Genomic DNA, 25,241 nt, shown 5'->3' with positions numbered 1-25,241 from the left:
GACTGATTGAGTCACTCAATCAATCTCATCTGATTGAGAGATGTGTAAGCTTTCTTTTAACATTCAAATAGATTTCATTCAAATTAAGAAATGTTGTTTTAAATATGTATTAGTAGCTGTGTGTACAAAGCCCCGCAAATTCAACATTTCCAGTGCCCCAGTGCATCTTCAGCCAGCAGGGCTAGTAGGGAAAAAAAGAAAAGAAAAGGAGTCTTAAAGAACAAATTAGCCAAAATCTGTGCTGAAACTGGACTTAAATGGCCAGATGCTCTACCTTTGGCCCTTATAAATATACATGCCACTTCACACCAACAAACTGTGCTCAGTGCCCATGAGCTCCTGAGCTTACATGAGCTCAGTGCCCTTGAGCTCCAACACATCTTCAGCACCTATTAAAGAACATCTTACAAACTTGTACTTAAGCAATGAGACTGTGTTTAACTATTGCCAAGCATTAACCAAGTGTGTGAAGGCTTTCCATTCAGAGGTTAAAAAGGCGCTTCCAGATGTTCCTATGATACAGTGTCACAACCTGTAGCCTAGAGATTGAGTCTACATCTAAGTCCATCAGAAAAAATCTTCCCTTGGGCCTCATGAAAAAAGATGCCAACAGGCGCTGTTGACCACCCACACCACCACGAAGCTGCAAAGACAGTCTACCTGGATCCCTGCATCCCATTGCAAGAAAGTGTTGCCCCCTGGAGATGACGTACCCCAGAACCAGACAACGCTGGATGTGCCCTAACACAGAGTTCATCAGCCCTTTGAGTAATTTTGGATCCGAGAAGGGAAGAACATCTCTGGTTGCCATCGTGGTACTGGCTTGTTGTCCTTTTTCCTGCTATCATGTGAGATCTTCTTAGACTTTTGGCACTTTGGCCTCCTCCGGATCACAAAATAGCCACCTCTAAAGGACCAGTAGTGAGCCAAGCTCTTGCTGGTGAAGTGAGCCCAAGCCTAGCTGAGCCCAGCTCCTGTTAGTGAAGAAACAGTTGTCTCAGCCTCCACGAGAGGCACATTTTCATGATGTGGCACACCTGCATCCTGCTCCTGCTTGACATCTTCGGTTGCATGAAAGCAAAGAACACTTTCCAGAAATTAGTGAACCAGATTCAAGTAGACTTGAATGTATCCAACTGCTAGATCTGCAGCCATGTGCCAGTCCATGCTCATAGCGGCATACCAATGATCCCAATTCCACAAAATGAGACTTAAACCCTATTACCTAGATCTACCAGAAACAGCCACCTAGCAAGATGTGCAATGTAATAAGCATAGCTGTTGTTTATATAGTTTTGTTCCATGTGATCATTGCTTTGATTAAATGTTATATCAAATTCCTTACAAAAACTATACATAAAACTGAACTACACCAGATGGTCAGTAGAATACAAAGAGAAATGTGAAAAGAAGAGAAAAAGAGAGGTAAAAAGAACAACTGATAATAATACAAACATCGATGGTAAGCCTGATAGGCCAAAGGGGTGGGAGGTTGTGAAAGTAGGTCTGACTAGGCCTTGTAAGTAGTTTGGTTCAGGCAAGATGCCTGATGGGAGTGTGTGTGTGTGTGTGTGTGACCATGAGAAAGTAATTGTAACTTGCTCATAAGCAAGAAATTCCTATCCACCAAAGTAACTCATCCCTAAAGATAAGAACGTCAGCAAAGGAGATTGTTACCTTGTCGTGGTGCTGGAGCTTGAGCACCTCAATGATGTCATGAGCTAAACCATGAGGGGACACCCAAGATGGGAAGGTCATGGCAGAAAGGTCAGACTAAATACGATCCCTGGGGAAGGAAACAGCAACCCACCCCAGTATTCTTGCCATGAAAACTAAATGGATCAGTACAACCAGAGATATGTCGGTATACCATCGGAAATGGGACTCCCAGGTCGGAAGATGGTCAAAAGGCTACTGGGGAGGAACAGAGGATAAGTTCAACTAGCCCCAGATGTGATGATGCAGCTAGCTCAAAGCCGAAAGGACGGCTAGCAGCCGATGGTGCTGGTGGTGAATGACGAATCCGTAGGACCTGGAATGTAAGATCTATGAGCCAGGGCAAATTGGATGTGGTTACTGGGGAGATGTCAAGATTAAATATAGACATTTTGGGTGTCAGTGAACTGAAATGGACTGGAATGGGCCATTTCACATCAAATGACCACCAGATCTACTACTGTGGACAAGAGGACCACAGAAGAAATGGAGTAGCCTTCATGTTGTTGTTGTTGTTCAGTCGTTCAGTCGTGTCCGACTCTTCATGACCCCATGGACCATAGCACGCCAGGCCTTCCTGTCCTGCACTCTCTCCCGGAGCGTGCTCAAGTTCATATTCATTGCATCGGTGATGCTATCTAGCCATCTCATCCTCCGCCGTCCCCTTCTCCTTTTGCCTTCAGTCTTTCCCAGCATCAGGGTCTTTTCCAGAGAGTTTTCTCTTCGCATTAGGTGGCCAAAATAGTGGAGCTTCAGTTTCAGTATCTGTCCTTCCAACTCAGGGTTGATTTCCTTTAGGATGGACTGATTTGACCTCCTTGCAGTCCAGGGGACTCGTAAGAGTCTTCTCCAGCACCACAGCTCGAAAGCATCAATTCTTCGGTGCTCAGCCTTCCTTATAGTCCAGCTCTCACAGCCATACGTTACTACTGGGAAAACCATAGCTTTGATTAGACGGACCTTTGTCGGCAAGGTGATGTCTCTGCTTCTGACTATGCTGTCTAGGTTTGCCATAGCTTTCCTCCCAAGGAGCAAGCGTCTTTTAATTTCATGGCTACAGTCACCGTCTGCGGTGATCTTGGAGCCCAAGAAAGTAAAATCTGTCACTGCTTCCATTTCTTCCCCTTCTATATGCCAGGAAGTGATGGGGCCAGATGCCATGATCTTAGTTTTTTTAATGTTGAGTTTCAAACCAGCTTTTGCACTCTCCTCTTTCACCCTCAACAAGAGGCTCTTTAGAGCCCCTTTGCTTTCTGCCATTAGGGTGGTATCATCTGCATATTGGAGGTTGTTGATAATTCTCCCAGCAATCTTTATTCCGACCTCTGATTCATCCAACCCGGCATTTCTCATGATGTACTCTGCATATAAGTTAAATAAGCGGGGTGACAATATGCAGCCTTGTCGTACTCCTTTCCCAATTTTGAAGCACTCGGTTGTTCCATGTCTGGTTCTTACTGTTGCTTCTTGACCCTCGTACAGGTTTCTCAGGAGACAGGTAAGGTGGTCTGGTACTCCCATCACTTTAAGAATTTGCCACAGTTTGTTGTGATCCACACAATCAAAGGCTTTAGCGTAGTCAATGAAGCAGAAATAGACTTTTTCTGGAATTCTCTTGCTTTCTCCATGATGCAGCAAATGTTGGCGATTTGATCTCTAGTTCCTCTGCCTCTTTGAAACCCAGCTTGTACTTCCGGTAGTTCTCGGTTCGCATACTGCTGAAGCCTAGCTTGTAGGATTTTGAGCATAACCTTGCTGGCATGTGAAATGAGCGCAATTGTGTGGTAGTCTGAACACTCTTTGGCGTTGCCCTTCTTTGGAATTGGAATGTAAACTGACCTTTTCCAGTCTTGCGGCCACTGTTGAGTGTTCCAAATTTATTGGCATTATTGAATGCAGCACTTTAACAGCATCATCTTTTAGGATTTTAAATAGCTCAGCTGGAATACTGTCATCTCCGCTAGCTTTGTTGTTAGTAATGCTTCCTAAGGCCCACTTGACTTCACTCTCGAGGATGTCCGGCTCAAGTTCAGTGACTGCACTATCATGGCTATCAGGGACATTCAGATCTTTCCTGTATAGTTCTGTGTATTCTTTCCACCTCTTCTTAATCTCATCTGCATCTGTTAGGTCCCTGCCTTCTTTGTCCTTTATCATGCCCATCTTTGCACAAAACGTTCCCTTGAGATCTCCGATTTTCTTGAAGAGATCTCTAGTCTTTCCCATTCTGTTGTTTTCCTCGATTTCTTTGCATTGTTCATTTAAGAAGGCCTTCTTGTCTCTCCTTGCTATTCTCTGGAACTCTGCATTCAGTTGGATATATCTTCCCCTTTCTCCCTTGCTTTTCGCTTCCCTTCTTTCCTCAGCTACTTGTAAAGCCTCCTCAGACAGCCACTTGGCTTTCTTGCATTTCTTTTTCTTTGGGATGGATTTCGTTGCTGCCTCCTGAACAATGTTATGGACCTCCGTCCATAGTTCCTCAGGCACTCTGTCTATCAGGTCTAACCCCTGAAATCTATTCCTCACCTCCACTGTATATTCATCAGGGATATGATTGAGGTCATACCTGAATGGTTTAGTGGTTTTCCCTATGTTCTTCAATTTAAGCCGAAATTTTGCAAGAAGCAGCTCATGATCTGAGCCACAGTCAGCTCCAGGTCTTGTTTTGACTGACTGTATAGAGCTTCTCCATCTTTGGCTGCAAAGGACATAATCAATCTGATTTCGATATTGACCATCTGGTGATGTCCATGTGTAGAGTCATCTCTTGTGCTGTTGGAAAAGAGTGTTTGCTATGATCAGCGTGTTCTCTTGGCAAAACTCTATTAGCTTTTGTCCTGCTTCATTTTGTACACCAAGGCCATACCTGCCTGTTATCCCAGTGATTTCTTGACTTCCTACTTTAGCATTCCAATCCCCTATGATGAAGAGGACATCTTTTTTTGGTGTTAGTTCTAGAAGGTGTTGTAGGTCTTCATAGAACCGATCAACCTTAGCTTCTTTGGCATCAGTGGTTGGGGCATAGACTTGTATTACTGTGATGTTGAATGGTTTGCCTTGGATTCGTACTGAGATCATTCTATCATTTTTAAGATTGTACCCCAGTACTGCTTTTCCCACCCTTTTGTTGACTATGAGTGCTACTCCATTTCTTCTAAGGGATTCTTGCCCACAATAGTAGATATGATGGTCACCTGAATTAAATTCGCCCATGCCTGTCCATTTTAGTTCACTGATTCCCAAGTTGTCGATGTTCAATCTTGCCATCTCATGTTTGACCACCTCCAGCTTACCTTGATTCATTGATCTGACATTCCAGGTTCCTAAACAATATTGTTCTTTACAGCATCGGATTTTCTTTTCACCAGCCTTCATAATTAATAATAAAGTGGCTAAAGCAGTGCTTGGATACAGTCCAAAAAATGACAGAATGATCTCAATTCAAATTCAGGGTAAGCCATTTAACATCACAGTGATCGAAATATACGCCCGAACCACAGCTGCTGAAAAAGCAGAAGTAGATCAGTTCTATGAGGATCTGCAGCACCTACTGGATAGTACGCCAAAAAAAAAAGTTACTTTCATTACAGGAGACTGGAATGCTAAGGTGGGTAGTCAAACGACACCTGGAATTACAGGCAAGCATGGCCTGGGAGAACAAAATGAAGCAGGACATAGGCTGATAGAATTTTGCCAAGACAATTCACTGTGCATAACAAACACTCTCTCCCAACAACCTAAGAGACGACTTTATACATGGACTTCACCAGACGGTCGACACCAAAATCAGATTGACTACATCCTTTGTAGCCAAAGGTGGCGGACATCTATGCAGTCGGTAAAAACAAGACCTGGAGCTGATTGTAGTTCAGATCACGAACTTCTTATTGCACAATTTAGAATCAGACTAAAGAGAATAGGGAAGACCCACAGATCACTTAGATATGAGCTCACTAATATTCCTCATGAATATGCAGTGGAGGTGAAGAATAGATTTAAGGGACTAGATTTAGTAGACAGGGTCCTGGAAGAACTATGGACAGAAGTTCGTAATGTTGTTCAGGAGGCGGCAACAAAAAACGTCCCCAAGAAAAAGGAAACCAAGAAGGCAAGATGGCTGTCTGCTGAGACACTGGAAGCAGCCCAAGAAAGAAGGAAAGCAAAAGGCAACAGTGATAGGGGGAGATATGCCCAATTAAATGCAAAATTCCAGAGGTTAGCCAGAAGAGATAAGGAATTATTTTTAAACAAGCAATGCGCGGAAGCAGAAGAAGATAACAGAATAGGAAGGGCAAGAGACCTCTTCCAGAACATTAGAAACATCGGAGGTAAATTCCAGGCAAAAATGGGTATGATCAAAAATAAAGATGGCAAGGACCTAACAGAAGCAGAAGAGATCAAGAATAGGTGGCAAGAATATACGGAAGATCTGTATAGGAAGGATAACTACATCGAGGATAGATTTGATGGTGTGGTCAGTGAGCTAGAGCCAGACATTTATTTATTTATTTATTATTAAATTTATTAATCGCCCATCTGGCTGGTCACCCAGCCACTCTGGGCGATGTACAACATACAATAAAACAGTTTAAAACAATAAAATTCTACAATAAAAACATTTCCTAAAATACCCTAACCCACCCCAAATGCCTGCCTGAACAACCACATTTTTAATGCACGACGGAAGCTCATTAAAGACATCCTGAAGAGTGAGGTTGAATGGGCCTTAAGAAGCATTGCTAATAACAAGGCAGCAGGAGATGACGGTATCCCAGCTGAACTGTTTGAAATCTTCCAAGATGATGCTGTCAAGGTGATGCATGCCATATGCCAGCAAATTTGGAAAACACAAGAATGGCCAACAGATTGGAAAAAATCAACTTATATCCCCATACCAAAAAAAGGGAAGCACCAAAGAATGTTCCAACTATCGAACAGTGGCACTTATTTCACATGCCAGTGAGGTAATGCTCAAGATCTTGCAAGGTAGACTCCAGCAATTCATGGAACAAGAATTGCCAGATGTACAAGCTGGGTTTAGAAAAGGCAGAGGAACTAGAGACCAAATCGCCAATATCCACTGGATAATGGAGAAAGCCAGGGAGTTCCAGAAAAACATCTATTTCTGTTTTAATGACTATTCTAAAGCCTTTGACTGTGTGGATCATCACAAATTGTGGCAAGTTCTTGGTGGTGTGGGGATATCAAGTCATCTTGTCTGCCTCCTGAGGAATCTGTATAACGACCAAGTAGCAACGGTAAGAACAGACCATGGATCAACGGACTGGTTTAAGATTGGGAAAGGAGTACGGCAAGGCTGTATACTGTCACCCTACCTATACAACTGTAGCAGCCATATCGGGGATCGGACTAAGTAGCCTCATGCAGTCTCATGCTTCATGTTCTTGCTGAGCTCTTGCTCTCTGAAATATATGTTTGTAAGCTGACGAGACACAGGAATTTCTTATCTTGTCAACAAAGGCTAAGGTCATAGAATTGTATATCTTGTTCTCTGCTTATCATGGCTACCCTATAACCTATTTCTTATATTATAAACAATGGTGCTAGGAGAAGAAATGTTAAGGACTGCAACCCCACACGGGAGGGAGAGGAGGAGCCGTTTCCTATGTGTCACAATATCTATAAAAACAATGTGCTGATGTAAATCGGGGCTTCTGGCTCTTTGGAAGTGATTCCAGCCTTAAGCCCGCGCGTTAAAGAAAGAAACTCTTTTTCCTTCACTCCGTGGTCTGACTCTGAGTTCTGCAACACAACCTGTACGCAGAACACATCATGCCACGTGCTGGGCTTGATGAAGCCAAGGCTGCAGTTAAAATCGCTGGAAGAAACATTAATCTCCAATATGCAGATGATACCACTCTGATGGCTGAAAGCGAGGAGGAGCTGAGGAACCTCATGACGAAGGTGAAAGAAGAAAGTGCAAAAGCTGGGTTGCAGTTCAACCTCAAAAAAACCAAGATTATGGCAACCAGCTTGATTGAGAACTGGCAAATAGAGGGAGAAAACATGGAGGTAGTGACAGACTTTGTCTTTCTAGGCGCGAAGATGACTGCAGATGCTGCCTGCAGCCAGGAAATCAGAAGACGTTTACTTCTTGGGAGGAGAGCAATGACAAATCTTGATAAAATAGTGAAGAGCAGAGACATCACACTGACTGACAACAAAGGTCCGCATAGTTAAAGGGAGAGCCAGTGTGGTGTAGTGGCAAGAGTGTTGGACTGGGAGCTGGGAGATCCGGGTTCTAGTCCCCACTCAGCCATGGAAGCTCACTGGGTGACTTTGGGCCAGTCACAGACTCTCAGCCCAACCCACCTCACAGGGTTGTTGTTGTGAGGATAAAATGGAGAGGAGGAGGAGGATAATGTAAGCCGCCTTGGGTTCCTTGCGAGAGGAAGAAAGGCGGGGTATAAATGCAATAAATAAAATAAATAAAATAAATAAAGCAATGGTATTCCCCGTAGTAACCTATGGCTGCGAGAGCTGGACCATAAGGAAGGCTGAGCGATGGAAGATAGATGCTTTTGAACTGTGGTGCTGGAGGAAAATTCTGAGAGTGCCTTGGACTGCAAGAAGATCAAACCAGTCTTCTTCAAACTCCAGGAAATAAAGCCAGACTGCTCACTGGAGGGAAGGATATTAAAGGCAAAACTGAAGTACTTTGGCCACATAATGAGAAGACAGGATACCCTGGAGAAGATGCTGATGCTAGGGAAAGTGGAAGGCAAAAGGAAGAGAGGCCGACCAAGGGCAAGATGGATGGATGATATTCTGGAGGTGATGGACTCGACCTTGGGGGAGCTGGGGGTGGCAACGGCCGACAGGAAGCTCTGGCATGGGCTGGTCCATGAAGTCATGAAGAGTCGGAAGTGACTGAATGAATAAACAACAAAGATAAGAAGGCCGTTGTGCTGATATGACTGTTGTTGATTACTAATTGGTTTCTGAACATGCACAGTGGGTTTTTCTTTGTTCTCCAACTTTCAGTCTGAATAAATGCATCCCGATTCTTTTATTTAAGGGAGACACAGTTTCGTCTGTCTCTCCCACGGCCGTGATGTGCTTTAATAAATTTCTGACTGTTCAACCTAACCTTCCTTGGATATTTCCTGAACATAAGGAAGTTCTGGGAACTGTGTGGCCAAAAGAGAAACCGAGGAGACAACACAGAGAGCGAGCGTGCAGATGCAAGAACCACCATCCAGAGAAGGTAGTGGCGAGAAGGAGCAGCAGCAGCCTCCTCCTCTCTTTACCCAGCCATTATGCAAGTCTCGGCCCAGGCCTGTGTGCCTGGAAACAGGGCTCTGAGGCCCCAATTGCTCACCTGGGGGTCACCCAACTATTGGATGCCCTCTCCTCCTACTTTCTGCATTAGAGACATACCTCAAAAAACCCAGCCATCCAAGCTGCTTCCTCTTGCTTCCTCCCCCTTCCCCACTCCATGGCGAATAAACCCTGGCTCGTGCCTTGTCTTGACAGTGGTTTTTATTTTCCCTATTTTTCTTCAAGTTGTCTTTCTAATGTCTCCTCATATCCACTTATATTTCCATTATATCTTATGTTATTGCTTTTATTAATTTCTCTTATTTCTTAAATCCACCTTGATTTTTGTCTGTAAAGATTGCCTGTATCTATGACTGTAGCAGCCATATCAGGGGTCAGACTAAGTAGCCTCATGCAGTCTCATGCTTCATGTTCTTGCTGAGCTCTTTCTCCCTTGAATATATTGTTGTAAGCTGACGAGACACAGGAATTCCTTATCTTGTCAAAGGTCATACAGTTGTATATCTTGTTCTCTGCTGTTCTCTTCTGTTCTCTCCTTATCATGGCTACCCCATAACCCAGTTCTTGTATTATAAACGATGGTGCTAGGAGAAGAAATGTTGAGGATTGCAACCCCATGCGGGAGAGAGAGGAGGAGCCGTTTCATATGTGTCACAATGTCTATAAAACCAATATGCTAATGTAAATCGGGGCTTCTGGCTCTTTGGAAACGATTCCAGCCTTAAGCCCGCGCGTTAAATAAAGAATCTCTTTTTCCTTCACTCCGTGGTCTCTCTGACTCTGGGTTCTGCAACATAAATGGTGCCGTGACTCGGATGTGGCAGGCTCTGAGCCAGACAGGTGGCAGTTGCCTGCTCTTGATCGCCGCACCAGGAGGACGAGCTCGGCGCATGCCTCCCTTTCTTGGCGCCACCGACCTTTTTGTCGAGTGAATGGGAGAAAGCCTGCACTGGGATCGCCCAAACGGCAGCGAGCGGCAGGAGAACCTTGGGAAGCGGAGGAAGGAACTTGAGCCCTGCCTGTATCGCAGCTGCAATTGAGTTGAAACCCACATTGGAAGCCTTCAGGAGAAAGGCAAGTATATGGGAAAAAGAGGGCCCCGCCTTTAGGGAGAAAGGCCACTGGGCAGAAAAAAAGAGGGCCCCGCCTTATGAAGAAGGTCAGTGTTGGTGGTATACGTATACAAAAGAACCTACTCCTTGCGGGTAGAAGGGGGGCCTGATCACACCCCCGAGTGGGCGCCAGTACCCAGCACGCCAGTACTCAGTAGGAAGCTGAGGAAGCTGGGGAAGCCGTTTTCCGCTCTGGTAAAAAGTGGGAAAAGTGGGTGGCAGGGACATATGGATGTAGTGGAGAGATTGATGATTGTGTGAGTGGCTACTGCGGTTTCTGACGCATACCGTTGACCGTCCGGGTGCCCAGGCCAGTAGCAAAGTGCGTGGTGTGAAAAATCCTCTTGTGTCGGCCAGTGAGACCCCTTACCCACTGACCAATTCCCATTCCCTAATTGTGTCTGTCTTCAATTTAGGAGGGAGGCTATGGGTGGTGGGGGAAGCAAACCTTGCACCCCCTTGAGATGTATGTCAAACAAAGAAGGAAAAAGGTTTTTTTAAAAAGATTCAGAATAGAGAGAGAAAACAGCAAAAAGCTCAAGGTCGAGCTGAGAGGAAAAAAAACAAGATCTGAGGCTGTTAATTAGAAAAATGTTGCAGGACAGTCTGGCTTTTAACAAAGCGTGGGAGCGTGAGAGTGTAAGGCCGAAGACGTAGCTGTTAGCCTAGCGCGCCGAGAGGGGGGGGGCAGGAAAATTGCCCACAACGTTCTGAGTTGTGCAACATCATCACCTCGCCTAATTAAGATGAAATCCCTAAGAAATGGAAACTGAAAATGAAGACCCAGAAGATGAAGGCAAAATAGAAAATAAAGGTGAAGAATCAGCCCCAGAGCACAGGCTAGACCCCTCTTCGAGTGAAAAGTGTGCCATAAGACTGTCCCAAAGCAGAATGAAGTGGAAAGACCACGTTGAAGATCTCTGTCAAGGTAGCCGTGTTTAGCTTTGAACTGTGTTAAAATTGCATAGAGCCTGTAGCTACTGACCATCAGCTATATGATTTCTGAAGAGCGTAACCATTAAGCTTTTGCCGTGGGATTCCCTGCAATGAAGAAATCTCACTGATTTGAGTGTCCAGTGTTACACTGCCTAAGTGTGTGTGCTAAAGAGACCGAGAAACCAGACAGCATGTTCCTGGCCAAGCCAAAATCACGCTACTGCCATGCTCCTGGAAGCTGCAATAAACTGTGTAAGCTGGGAGACCCAACCTGATTGAGAAGATATTGGAGCAACTGTCTTGAAAAACAATGAGATCTGTGTAGCTGGCTGGCTGACGCTGTCAGTGATGTTACAACTTTAAATTAAGACTGTTTTCCTGTTTGAGACCCCAGCGAAGAAAGCTGACCTGAGTTATTTGTTGCCTGTGCCAAAGCAAGAATTTGGCGGCCCTGTTCCTCATCGTGTCCTGTTTTGAGCTTGGGATTTACAAATACAAACAAACTGAGAAGCTTGCCTTTGAAGTCCTGCAAATCACCCCACCGCCTCCCCGAAGATTAATGGCTGCTTGAAAAATGCAAGTATAAGGCGATGCCCATCACCCCCCAGCGTCCTGAGTTTCGGCACTCAGTGTTTCAGTGCTTTCGTGTACCAGGTTAGAAGAAAAAAAAAAGAGTAAGTTTTTAAAATGTCTGTGAGAGAACCTGACAGAAGTAAAATAAAATTTACAAAGGAGTTGCCCAGGTTAAAGTGTCACGGCTAGAGAGCTGAGCTGTGCCGCTCTGTTTAGACAGAGGCCTTGCTAAAAAGTTAAAGGCCCTTGTCTGTCAAAAGGGGTGTAGGGCCACACTTTCCCTTTTTAAACTCATGCAAAAGTAGAGAGCCTTTGCTGGAAACATTGCATCTTCATTGCCCAGAGCCTTCACCGTTTGCCTCCATCATCATCTAGGCTTTTTAGAGACACTCTGCACATGAACTAAAATTTTAAATTGTCAAAGACTTGCCATGGACAGTGCTGTGAAGCTTTTGATAAACTTGAACTCTCATCGCTGTGGACCGTGTGTCTGTGTTTGTAGTCAGCTCAGTGTACAGCAGGCTAAGTTTGATCTGTGACTTTTAGATTTCCTTTTGCCAGAATTCATGCAGCATAGAGTTGCCGATGCAAAAATGGTGACCTAGAACTCTGCGTGTGTGGGTATGCCTGTCCCTTGATTTTAATGAGCCCTGAGCTTTCAACCAGAAGAGCAGTATAATTGCTGGATCCGCTCCATCATGCCTTACCATGCAAGAAGTGTTTTCCATTCATTGTGTTAAATTGCAGAAAAAGTTTGTTGTGTATATTTTATGATTTCTTAAATATCATAAAATATATGTGATATTTGCAGATTAGTGTTAGTTGCAACTCCAAATAATACTAAGTGTGGTTCCCAATGGATGACAAGGAAAGAAAGACAAAAGCAAGTAGAAAAGAAGGAATAGAGAAAGTAGAAGACAGATAGAGAAGAGAGGGGGAAAAAAAGAAAGAAAAGGCAAGAGGCAAAGAAAAAACATTTATAAAAAAGAAGCGTGGCCATAGTTGCCCCCATGGTAAATTAAAAGCAGCTGATTGTGCCTGGAGCTTATTACCTGGGGTAAAGTAGCCACAATAATGTAATAGTTCTTTAAGATAAAGAAAATCTAACTAGAAAGAGAAGAAGAACCTATCCCAAATGTGTGTCATTGGGACTAGTGTAAGGCAGAAAGGTTTAAGTGAGTGAGTTTAACTTGAAAAAGACAAATAAAGAGACAAGGCTGGTGCATAGAGCAGAAAGTTTTATATAAAAAGTTTGAAACATGATCTGCAATAGAGGCAGATCAGCAAAGAAAAAGAAAGCAAAAGAAAGAAAAAATTTGTCTTCCCATTCTAATAAATAAAAGTGTTATCAAGCACTTTAAGAAGCGAAGTTGTTTACAGGAAGCTGTGCCTGAGAACCAAACACTTCTAACCTATGCTGAAAATGCTTGCTAGTGTTGTGCTGCCTCATGGGTAACATGTATGGTATAAAAACCCATTTAGCCCAATAGCTCGTGGTTCAGAGAAGCTGTCTGATCCAGCCATTAAGTACGCCTGTGTGCTGTAAGTTACCCAATAAAGTCTCCTTGTAAATAAATCCCCCCCTCGCTAGAATCCCAAAACACAAGTTGGGCTGGAGCGCCTCACCCAGTATCAAACCCTGCTGTTAAAAGCCATGAAAGCAGGTATGAAGAAGTCAGTTAATATGACCAAAGTGTCTAAAGTGCTGCAAGGTGCCACCGAGGCCCCAGAGCGTACTTGGAGCGTCTTTCAAATGCCTATCGCCAGTATACCTCCCTCAACCCAGAGGCCCAAGAAGACATGGATGAAAGAAGAAAAGAAGAAGACCCAGCAGAAGCAGAAGATTCTTAAAAAAGAACCAGTGTGCCCAGTGTGGACAAGATGGGCATTACTGGCATGAATGCCCAAATAAAATAAATCAAATACACAAAGGAAAAAACCAAAGAGGCCAGAATAGGCGAAGAGGGAGACAGCTTGAGAGGGGCCGTGATATTGACTGTGAGGGGCCGTGACATTGACTTCATAATTGACACTGGAGCAGCATCAAAAGCAAGCAAACGTTAGCCTTAAACAAAAAGTTCAAACACTGAGCAAAGTTCTTCAAGCCCAGCGTCGCTTTGTCTTAAAAAAATAAGCCATTCCCATCACAGAAGCTCATCCTTTCCAACCAAGAGTTAAAGTATAAGTTAAAGAGGGAAAAATAACCCTTTGACTCCCAGATGGAGAGGACTGAAAACTGTCATACTTTCCACCCCCGCAGCTATGAAAGCAGCTAGAATTAAACCCTGGATACATTGGACACGAGTCAAGAGAGCGAGAGGGGGAGAGTAGACTGTAAACAGAAATCCTGAAAATCCTTTAAAAATCATTCTGAAAAAGCAGTAAGAAGACTCAGGCTAGACCTTACTGTGGACACACCGGGAAACTGTCCCCCTGCGTACGGTCAGACCTGCAACTGGAGAATTGAAGAAGGGGACTAGACCCTACTGCAGCTTGCCAGGTGAATAGCTGCCCAGCGTACGGTCAGATCCCAAAGAAGATCAAACATGCGTGTTGTAGTGTTGTAGTGTTAGTAGTGTTGCATTGTGTTTCCTTAATAAGGTGCAAAAAGGGGGGCCAGCCCCTGAAAGAGAAAGTTTGTCCCAGTGATTTGCTGATAATTACTGGCTTCACCTGGCTAACATGACGAGAATAAAACATTTTTGTTTGCCAAGAGGTATACCTGCAAACAGGCTTATTAGCTCTTGCCTAATACCTGTCTGTAGACATCCTGGGAAAATTCAAAAAGATACCATGTTAAAAGTTTATGGTGTAAGTTTAACTTATTCCCAAAATGCTAATTGGGGCGTGGTTGCAAAGATCCTACCCCCTACAGAGTTCACTCTACGCACCCCCATCGTTGCTGAAACAAATGCTACGTGTGCACGAATGCTTAATTGTCAAAATTTTCCAGAAAATACAAAGCTATCCCTGGCCCCCTTCCACTGTAATAAAATTCAAAACATATCTTTTAATGATGCCCACATACTTTTGCTTCATGGATGGTTTTAGACATGTAGTTCCCACACTTGGTCATTCATTCCTGCCAACTTGTCTAATAACCACCCATGTTGCCTCAGCCGCCAATTGTACTGGTGCCAATTCTTCCCCTGTAGCCCGAGAAAATCCGTCAACGGCAGCCTCGAGCACTCCAACTAACTAAAAATTGTAATAGTCATGTGCAGTTATATTCTGACTCAGAAAAATTGGCCTTAGCAATGTCACTAGTTGAGGTTCCAGGTTTAGCCGTGGCTGATGGTCTGGAAATCAACCGGTTAGCTTGCAGCTTAGCCAAAAGCATAAATGCCACCTCACGAGCATTGTCATTGTTAAATAAAGAGTTGCGTGATCTAAGAGGTGCAGTTCTAGAAAATAGAGCTGGTATAGATTACCTCTTCCTTCTTCATCATTTAAGTTGTGAGACACACCAAAAGCTCTATTGTTTTAACTTAACTGATAATGGCAATGCTGTAGATGAACAGATCAACAAGCTGCACAATATAGTAGCTAACAAAACAATAAGACAAAACAATTAGCTAAATTAGTTAACCCTTTGGCTTCCAGATCTTAGCTAGCTTAAAAGCATTGTTCATCCTAATTCTACCAGTGTTGTTCATAAAAGTTCTGTTATGTCTCTGCGTTCCTTGTCTTATGAGCTGTTTAACCAATCTGTTTTATGTCTCAGCTAATAAAACTGCTGCCCTCTACGCTCTAATAGCCCAACAAGAGGCTAAGTAATATGTATGTCACAAAAAGCTTTGTATAGTTATCAGTAATGCTATAATTGTAATGAAATTATGCATTTAAGGGGGGAATGTAGCAGCCATATCAGGGGTCAGACTAAGTAGCCTCATGCAGTCTCATGCTTCATGTTCTTGCTGAGCTCTTTCTCCCTTGAATATATTGTTGTAAGCTGACGAGACACAGGAATTCCTTATCTTGTCAAAGGTCATACAGTTGTATATCTTGTTCTCTGCTGTTCTCTCCTTATCATGGCTACCCTATAACCCAGTTCTTGTATTATAAACAATAGTGCTAAGAGAAGAAATGTTGAGGATTGCAACCCCATGCGGGAGGGGGAGGAGGAGCCATTTCATATGTGTCACAATGTCTATAAAACCAATGTGCTAATGTAAATCGGGGCTTCTGGCTCTTTGGAAACGATTCCAGCCTTAAGCCCGCGCGTTAAATAAAGAATCTCTTTTTCCTTCACTCCGTGGTCTCTCTGACTCTGGGTTCTGCAACATGACTTCTCTCCCTGCTCATAGTAATCTTGTAGACTTCTGGTGCCTGATGTACTCTTATTTTCTTCTGCAATGCAACAAATGTGTGAAAAGAAATGGAATGCAAAGTTTGACCCTGAGTACAAGCCTGAATTGTAAACATCCTGAGAAATAATCTGTATCTGAGTGTCAGTTAGAACACTATGAAATGTGAAAGGGTCAACATTCTAAACTAGTCCATGTCATGTGAATAGCCCAGATCAGGAAGGGGAGGTGTGAATGGAGAGTGAATGGTTTTATTGCTGGAGGGCCAGATGAAGGTGCTCTGGTATGTGCTGAAGATTGCCAAAGTATCAGTTACAAAAGATGCACATGGGCCAATAAAAGAGTATCTGCAGATGTTCTGGTAACTAGGATGTTGGGGAGTCGGAAGGAGATGTCTGGCTGTCTACAACAAATGTCAATCTTGAGAAATTGGGCACATGATGTATTACCAACAAAGAATATGCTGAACCCCTCTTTGCTCTCATGAGCCCCAACAAGGGAAGAATATAAAACCCCTGAATCTACCATTGTTCGACAGGGGCATGGTTGCATCTGGATCGTTGTATGTGAACATACCAACAGTACCCTCGATCCATGGGACACGCATTGAGTGCTCTGGTCAAATACTTGATAGCACTGTGGTACGTGTTGAGTAAAATTCAGGGAGAGGATTTTGCTGTCCAGGGCTTAGATATGGGCACAGCTATCTTTGTTCTAGAATCATAGAATCGTAGGGTTGGAAGGCGCCTACAAGGCCATCGAGTCCAACCCCCTGCTCAATGCAGGAATTCTATCATACTCACGGTTGGTTTGGATATAAGATAGCAGGCTTAGGCCTGGCCGACACTGTATCACTGTTGCCTCAGTGGGCCATTTGCAGCAGTTGGGCCGATCTGGAGCTGAGCAACAAACAGGGGCTAACTGTATATTTAGTGATTTAGTGCACCACATTTGGGTAACTAAGTTTCTACCTTAAGAGGTGTGTAACCTTAAAGCCTCAGAGAAGGGTGCAACTTCTTGGGGATTGTTGGTTTTTGGCTCTTATCTAGGACGCATGCAACCTCCTGAGACTGAGAGGACTTGAAACTCCTTGAGATTTCTTTGTAATTAAGCTTGTACTTAAGAGGCGTGTAACCTCTTCAGCCCCTTCATGGATCACTGCCTTGTTGTGGCGAAGGGGCTTGCGTAACTCAGTGAAGCCATAAGCTATGCCGTGCAGGGCCACCCAAGACGGACAGGTCATGGCAGAGAGTTCTGACAAAATGTGGTCCACTGGAGAAGGAAATGGCAACCCACTCCAGTATTCTTGCCAAGAAAACCCCATGGAACGTATCACAAGGCTAAAAGATATGACGCCGGAAGATGAGCCCCTCAGGTCGGAAGGTGTCCAATATGCTACTGGGGAAGAGCAGAGGGTATTTCCAAGTAGCGCCAGAAAGAGTGAAGCGGCTGGGCCAAACCCGAAAGGACACTCAGCTGTGGATGTGTCTGGCGGTGAAAAGAAAATCCGATGCTGTAAAGAACAATATTGTTTAGGAACCTGGAATGTCAGATCAATGAATCAAGGTAAGCTGGAGGTGGTCAAACATGAGATGGCAAGATTGAACATCGACATTTTGGGAATCAGCGAACTAAAATGGACAGGCATGGGTGAATTTAATTCAGGTGACCATCATATCTACTATTGTGGGCAAGAATCCCTTAGAAGAAATGGAGTAGCACTCATAGTCAACAAAAGGGTGGGAAAAGCAGTACTGGGGTACAATCTTAAAAATGATAGAATGATCTCAGTACGAATCCAAGGCAAACCATTCAACATCACAGTAATTCAAGTCTATGCCCCAACCACTGAGGCCGAAGAAGCTGAGGTTGATCGGTTCTATGAAGACCTACAACACCTTGTAGAACTAACACCAAAAAAAGATGTCCTCTTCATCATAGGGGATTGGAATGCTAAAGTAGGAAGTCAAGAAATCACCGGGATAACAGGCAGGCATGGCCTTGGTGTACAAAATGAAGCAGGACAAAAGCTAATAGAGTTTTGCCAAGAGAACATGCTGATCATAGCAAACACTCTTTTCCAACAGCACAAGAGGCGACTCTACACATGGATGTCACCAGATGGTCAATATCGAAATCAGATTGATTATGTCCTTTGCAGCCAAAGATGGAGAAGCTCCATACAGTCAGTAAAAACAAGACCTGGAGCTGACTGTGGCTCAGATCATGAGCTGCTTCTTGCAAAATTTCGGCTTAAATTGAAGAACGTAGGGAAAGCCACTAAACCTTTCAGGTATGACCTAAATCATATCCCTGATGAATATACAGTGGAGGTGAGGAATAGATTTCAGGGATTAGACCTGATAGACAGAGTGCCTGAGGAACTATGGACGGAGGTCCGTAACATTGTTCAGGAGGCAGCAACGAAATCCGTCCCAAAGAAAAAGAAATGCAAGAAAGCCAAGTGGCTGTCTGATGAGGCTTTACAAGTAGCTGAGGAAAGAAGGGAAGCGAAAAGCAAGGGAGAAAGGGGAAGATATACCCAACTGAATGCAGAGTTCCAGAGAATAGCAAGGAGAGACAAGAAGGCCTTCTTAAATGAACAATGCAAAGAAATCGAGGAAAACAACAGAATGGGAAAGACTAGAGATCTCTTCAAGAAAATTGGAGATCTCAAGGGAACGTTTTGTGCAAAGACGGGCATGATAAAGGACAAAGAAGGCAGGGACCTAACAGAAGCAGATGAGATTAAGAAGAGGTGGCAAGAATACACAGAAGAACTATACAGGAAAGATCTGAATGTCCCTGATAGCCATGATAGTGCGGTCACTGAACTTGAGCCAGACATCCTAGAGAGTGAAGTCAAGTGGGCCTTAGGAAGCATTAGTAACAACAAAGCTAGCGGAGATGACAGTATTCCAGCCGAGCTATTTAAAATCCTAAAAGATGATGCTGTTAAAGTGCTGCATTCAATATGCCAACAAATCTGGAACACTCAACAGTGGCCACAAGACTGGAAAAGGTCAGTTTACATTCCAATTCCAAAGAAGGGCAACGCCAAAGAGTGTTCAAACTACCGCACAATTGCGCTCATTTCACATGCCAGCAAGGTGATGCTCAAAATCCTACAAACTAGGCTTCAGCAGTATGCGAACCGAGAACTACCGGAAGTACAAGCTGGGTTTCGAAGAGGCAGAGGAACTAGAGATCAAATCGCCAACATTCGCTGCATCATGGAGAAAGCAAGAGAATTCCAGAAAAACGTCTATTTCTGCTTCATTGACTACGCTAAAGCCTTTGATTGTGTGGATCACAACAAACTGTGGCAAATTCTTAAAGTGATGGGAGTACCAGATCACCTTACCTGTCTCCTGAGAAACCTGTACGAGGGTCAAGAAGCAACAGTAAGAACCAGAGATGGAACAACCGATTGGTTCAAAATTGGGAAAGGAGTACGACAAGGCTGCATATTGTCACCCTGCTTATTTAACTTATATGCAGAGTACATCATGAGAAACGCCGGGTTGGATGAATCAGAGGTCGGAATTAAGATTGCCGGGAGAATTATCAACAACCTCCGATATGCAGACGATACCACCCTAATGGCAGAAAGCGAAGAGGATCTCAAGAGCCTCTTGTTGAGGGTGAAAGAGGAGAGTGCAAAAGCTGGTTTGAAATTCAACATTAAAAAAACTAAGATCATGGCATCTGGCCCCATCACTTCCTGGCATATGGAAGGGGAAGAAATGGAAGCAGTGACAGATTTTACTTTCTTGGGCTCCAAGATCACCGCAGACGGTGACTGTAGCCATGAAATTAAAAGACGCTTGCTCCTTGGGAGGAAAGCTATGGCAAACCTAGGCAGCATAGTCAGAAGCAGAGACATCACCTTGCCGACAAAGGTCCGTCTAATCAAAGCTATGGTTTTCCCAGTAGTAATGTATGGCTGTGAGAGCTGGACTATAAGGAAGGCTGAGCGCCGAAGAATTGATGCTTTCGAACTGTGGTGCTGGAGAAGACTCTTACGAGTCCCCTGGACTGCAAGGAGGTCAAATCAGTCCATCCTAAAGGAAATCAACCCTGACTGCTCATTGGAAGGACAGATAATGAAGCTGAAGCTCCAATATTTTGGCCACCTAATGCGAAGAGAAAACTCCCTGGAAAAGACCCTGATGCTGGGAAAGACTGAAGGCCAAAGGAGAAGGGGACGGCAGAGGATGAGATGGCTAGATAGCATCACGGATGCAATGAATATGAACTTGAGCACGCTCCGGGAGAGAGCGCAGGACAGGAAGGCCTGGCGTGCTCTGGTCCGTGGGGTCACGAAGAGTCGGACACGACTGAACGACTGAACAACAACAACAAACCTCTTCAGCCTCAGAGACCTCCCAACTCTCTGGGGAGGTTCTACTTTTGCTTGTTTCTTTTTATTTCAATAAATCCCCTTTTCTTCCATCTCCATTGGTTGTGTACATGTTCTTCTCCATCTCATGAGATCCCAAACCTCTCAGCCCAATCAACTGAGTGGTCCTGGGAAAACTGAAACCCCTATTTCGCCACCTCTTCTATGGAGCGGCCCGCAGCCCGCCCTGCCAGCAACGTGGGGGGCAGTGGGGCAGAGGCGCCACCCACGGCTAGGGGCCCCGCGGGATTCGGCCCCCTCCTCCGGCCCCTCAGCAGCGCCTGAGGCCCGGCCCGCAGAAGACTAGGCTCCCAGGCCCGCGGCAGCCGCCTCCGCCCTCTCGGGTCCGATGTTCGCGACGGCTGAGGCCGGGCGAGCCCTCGCAAGGGCGGGGCGGGGCGGCTCGCCTGCGCAAGAGCGCCGGCACCGGCGTGGCTCATGACGGGGGCCCTTGCGGGGGCGCTGGGCGCTCGCTGGACCGCGGGCGGCCCCGCCTCTCAGCCCAGCCGAGCCGAGCCGAGCCGGCGCCGCGAGGCCGCAGCGGCCTGCCGGAGCCCCCCGCCGCCCCACTGGGCGGGCCGCGCCCTGCCCCCGGGGCCCGCTGCGCCGCGCCAGGGCGACGCTCCCCCGCGGCGAAAGCGCCCCCGCTCCCGCCCGAGCGCGCGAGAGAGAGAGGCGGACGACGGAGGGCGGTCGGTCAGTCGGCCGGGCGGCCGCGCGCTTTATTCGGCCGCGCGCAGTGGGCCCGAGGCGCCGCGGCCCGATCCCGCGCTCACGGCCCGCGCCCCCCGCCCTTGCCGCGGCGGCGGCCGGGCCAGCCGGCGTCCTTGGCGCGCGCCGCCTCCTCCTCCAGCTCGCGCAGGAAGCTGTCGCGCAGGCGCAGTCCGCGCGTCAGAGCCGAGGCCGTGAGGCGCGCGGCCGCCCGGACAGGCGCCGCCTCCGCCAAGCGGTCCAGCAGCCGGGGGTCGCTGAGCACGGCGAGCAGCAGCCGGCGCAGGGTCATCCTCGCCGGCGGGGCGGGGCGCAGCGCAGCGCGGGGCCGGCGGCGGGCGAGGGCAGGGCTGGCCTTCGGGCGCGTGCGGCGGCTCCTCGCGGCTCCTGGCGGCGGCGGGGCCTCTGTGGGCGGCTCCCGGCCCTGAGCGCCGCCTCCTTGGGCGGACGCGGCGGCGGCTCCTCGGAGCCCCGGGGTGCGTGGCTGGCGGCGGTGGCGCCGCCCCCCGCCCCGCCCCGCCCCGCCGCCGCCCGGGGCTGCCGCGGCTTCGCGGAGGAAGCGGGAGGCCGCGAGCCGCGGAGGCCCCGCCAGCCCGGCCCCTCCGCGCCTGCCCGCGGAGCGGCGGAGCGCTGGCTTGGGCCCGGGCGGGGCCTCCTCCGCCCGCGGCCAAGCGCGAGGGGGGGCCGCCGTGCTCCGCGACGCGGCCAGCCCCGGGCAGGCGCGTCCTCGGCCCTCGGCTGAGCTTGCGGCGCCGCGGGAAGAGGCTCTGGGCGGGCCTCGGGGCCTGCGCGGCGGCCCCGGCCCCTCTGCAGCCAGCTCGGGCCTTCAAGGCCGTCGCCCACGGACGAGTTGTGCCCAGAAGCAAACTGGGAAGCGCCCCGATTCTTGCGGGGCAGATGCAATGTGACCCCGCAAGCGAGTGCCCGCCAATGCCAGCATGTTGGCTGCTGCGTCTTGGAGCAGCGGCTGTTCCCAAGGGCTCCTCGAAGGCAGCCTGTGCACAGGACATTGCACTAATGCGGTGTATGTGTTGTCCTTAAAGGTGCAATCTTGTGCAGGTGTAGACAGAAAAAAGTTCTGCGACTCCCAGCATTCCCCTGCTGGGATCCATAAGATTGCACCCTGAGAGGTACGAACATAGCCATCCTGTAATTTTGTACTAGACCTTGGGGAGCTGGGGGTGGCGACAGCCGACAGGAAGCTCTGGCGTGGGCTGGTCCATGAAGTCACGAAGAGTCGGAAGCCACTGAACGAATAAACAACTTTGTACATCTCCATCATGTCGCTCCTTGCTCATCTTTTTCTGAAGCTAAGCCATCCCAGCTGTCGTAATGTTTTCTCATAAGGGATAGCTCCAACCCATTGGCCATTTTAGTTGCCACTTACTGCACTTTTTTCAACTCTGCAATAACTTTTTTAGGTACAATGACCAGAACTGTACACAGTATTCTAGGTGTGGTCACACCATAGATTTGTAGGCAGGCAGTATGATACTGGCAGTTTTATTCTCAATTCCTTCCTAATTATGCCCAAAATGGAGTTTGCCTTTTTCACAGCGCCCACACACTGAGTCGACATTTTCATCTAGCTGTCTGCTACAACCTCAAGCTCTCTTGGTCAGTCACCACTAGCTCAGGTCCCATCAGCTTATACTTGAAGTCGGGATTTTTTGCCCCAAGTGCAACACTTTACAGTTGCTTACATTGAACCAGATTTGCCATTTTCATGCCCATTCTCCCAGTTGGGAGAGATCCTTTCAGAGCTCCTTGCAATCCGTTTTAACCACCCTAAATAATTTGGTGTCATCAGCAAACTTGGCCACTTCACTGCTCACTCCTAATTCCAGATCATTTATGAATAAGCTGAAAAACATTCATCCCAATACCGATCTCTGTGGGACCCCACTGTTTACATCCCTCCATTGGGAGAATTCACCATTTATTCCTACTCTGTTTTTTGTTCTTTAGCCAGTTACTGATCCATGAGAGGACCTCTCATTCCATGACTGCTAAGTTTGCTCAAGGGTCTCTAGTGAGGGACATTGTCAAAAGCCAAATTCAAAATCCAAGTAAACAATGTCTACCAGATCACCTGTCAACATGTTTATTAACACTCTCAAAGAACTCTAAAATGTTAGTAAGACAGGACTTACAAAAGCCGTGTTGATTCTTTTTCAGCAGGGCTTTTCCTATATGCTTACTAATTTTATCTTTAAAATATATGATTCCATGAATCCCTGTGTATTCAGCCATCTTTGTGGTGCTGAATTAGGGTTTCCACCTCATTTTTCCAACAGGCTGTTCATCTTCAACAACTACTTGGGCGGCTGGCTGGCAGGCCGCAGGCCTCTCCATGATGAGAATAGCTGTACTTACTGAATCTGACCAGTGCAGCTGTGTGAGAATTTTGTTTGGTTCATTGAAGAACTGCCCTGAGGAAGCATTTTAATGGTTGAAATGGACTGGGCGTAAGTTGCCTTTGGTGCACCTTTGAACTCGCCTTCCCTTTTGGTCCCCCATTTGATGCCTTCCCTTCTCCCACCCTGACTTGGAAACAAGGAGGCAGCTCCCGTGTCCTGGAGCCTGAGAGGTTTTCTGTCCTCTTATTGCATGACTGCTAAGTTTTCTCAGGAGTCTTTGGAGAGGGACTTTGTCAAAAGCTTTTGGAAGTCCAAGCAAACAGTGACTACCAGATCACTCCTGTCTACATGTTTACTGACACTCTCAAAGAACTCTAAAAGGTTAGTGAGACAGGACATACCTTTGCGGAAGCCGTGTTGATTCTTTTTCAGCACAGCTTGTCCTTCTATATAGTTACTAATTTTATCTTTAATAATGCCTTCAACCAATTTACCCTGAACAGACGTTAAGCTAAGCTGTCTGTAATTTCCAAGATCCTCCCAGACCCCTTTTTGAAAATTGGTGTTAACGCTGGCCATCTTCCAGTCTTCTGGTATAGAGGCTGATCTTAGGAACATGTATATTGTGGTTATAAGATCAGCAATTTCATATTTGAGTTCTTTGAGAACTCTAGGATGGATACCATCTGGGCCTGGTGATTTCTTTGCTTTCAACTTATCAATAAGGTTGAGAACTTCATCTTTTGTCACCGCTATTTGCCTCAGTTCATCAGACTCCCTTCCTGAAAACATCAGGCAGAGGTATCTGTCCTATATCTTCTGCAGTAAAGACAGATAAAAAGAATTCATTGAATCATAGTAGGGTTGGAAGGGGCCTATAAGACCATCTAGTCCAACCCCCTGCACAATGCAGGAATCGAAGTCAAAGCATCTCTGACAGATGGCTGTCCAGCTTCATCTTGAATGTCCCCTGATCATCTTCATTGCCCTCCTTTGAACTAACTCTCTCCAATTTGTCTGCATCCTTAAGTGTGGTGCCCAGAACTGGACACAGTACTCCAGATGAGGCCTAACCAGTGCTGAGTAGAGGGGAACTAGTACTTCATGAGATTTGGAAGCTATACTACTATTAAGGCAGTCCAAAATAGGATTTGCCTTTTTTGCAGCCACATTGTTGGCTCATATTCAGCTTGTGAACAACAATTCCAAGATCCTTCTCGCTTGTAGTGTTGAGCCAAGTATCCCCCATCTTGTAACTGTGCATTTGGTTTCTTTTTCCTAGGTGCAGAACTTGGCATTTATCTCTATTACATTTCATTCTGTTGTTTTGTGCTCAGCGCTCCAGTCTATCAAGATCGCTTTGAATTTTGTTTATTGAAGTTGATGTATAATCCACTTTTTCTAGAATGCCGTATTAATTGAAATTGAGACTTTTAGGGTATAATCCTATCGGGATAGGTGGCCGTCTCCAAACTTAGAGGCGACCGCTTTACCAGTGCAGGGCAGAAGAAGCATGGAGGGGATCGTCCCCTCTGCTCTTCAGCCACCCTGCATTTACGGATAGGCAGCCAATTTTGGCTGTCTAGCCATGGGACCTCGGAGCACAGGAAGCGGCAGCCGGACAACACGCTGGATGTGTGCTGGATGCGTCATACCGGCATTTTCGAGGTCCCCCACCCCGGCACGCCCCCAGGAATGCCCCGTTTTCACCGCTCCGCATTCCTCTTCTAAGTGGGGAGCACAGAGCAGTTCCGCACTGCCTATGAGGAGGGGGTGGAAGTTGGTTCTCAGGGAACCGACCTATCCTATGGCCATCTAGCCG

The 25,241-nt window shown here is 46.5% G+C and overlaps 1 protein-coding gene across 1 annotated transcript; it reads right to left on the bottom strand.

The window, feature by feature from the left end:
* Window positions 1-21,029: 21,029 nt before the first annotated feature.
* NCBP2AS2 (NCBP2 antisense 2 (head to head)) lies at window positions 21,030-21,867 on the bottom strand. The gene has a single exon (XM_084847909.1). It carries the CDS (start codon window positions 21,349-21,351, stop codon window positions 21,121-21,123), a length of 231 nt encoding a protein of 76 aa, XP_084704035.1. The 5' UTR covers window positions 21,352-21,867; the 3' UTR covers window positions 21,030-21,120.
* Window positions 21,868-25,241: the final 3,374 nt, after the last annotated feature.

The sequence above is a fragment of the Heloderma suspectum genome, chromosome 3 (genome assembly GCF_057233095.1).
Source record: "Heloderma suspectum isolate Gila_16-S chromosome 3, 16-S_ref, whole genome shotgun sequence".
Lineage (NCBI taxonomy): Eukaryota > Metazoa > Chordata > Lepidosauria > Squamata > Helodermatidae > Heloderma > Heloderma suspectum.
The sequence above is the reverse complement of the archived record's forward strand: the minus strand, read 5'-3'. Positions and strand labels throughout refer to the sequence as shown.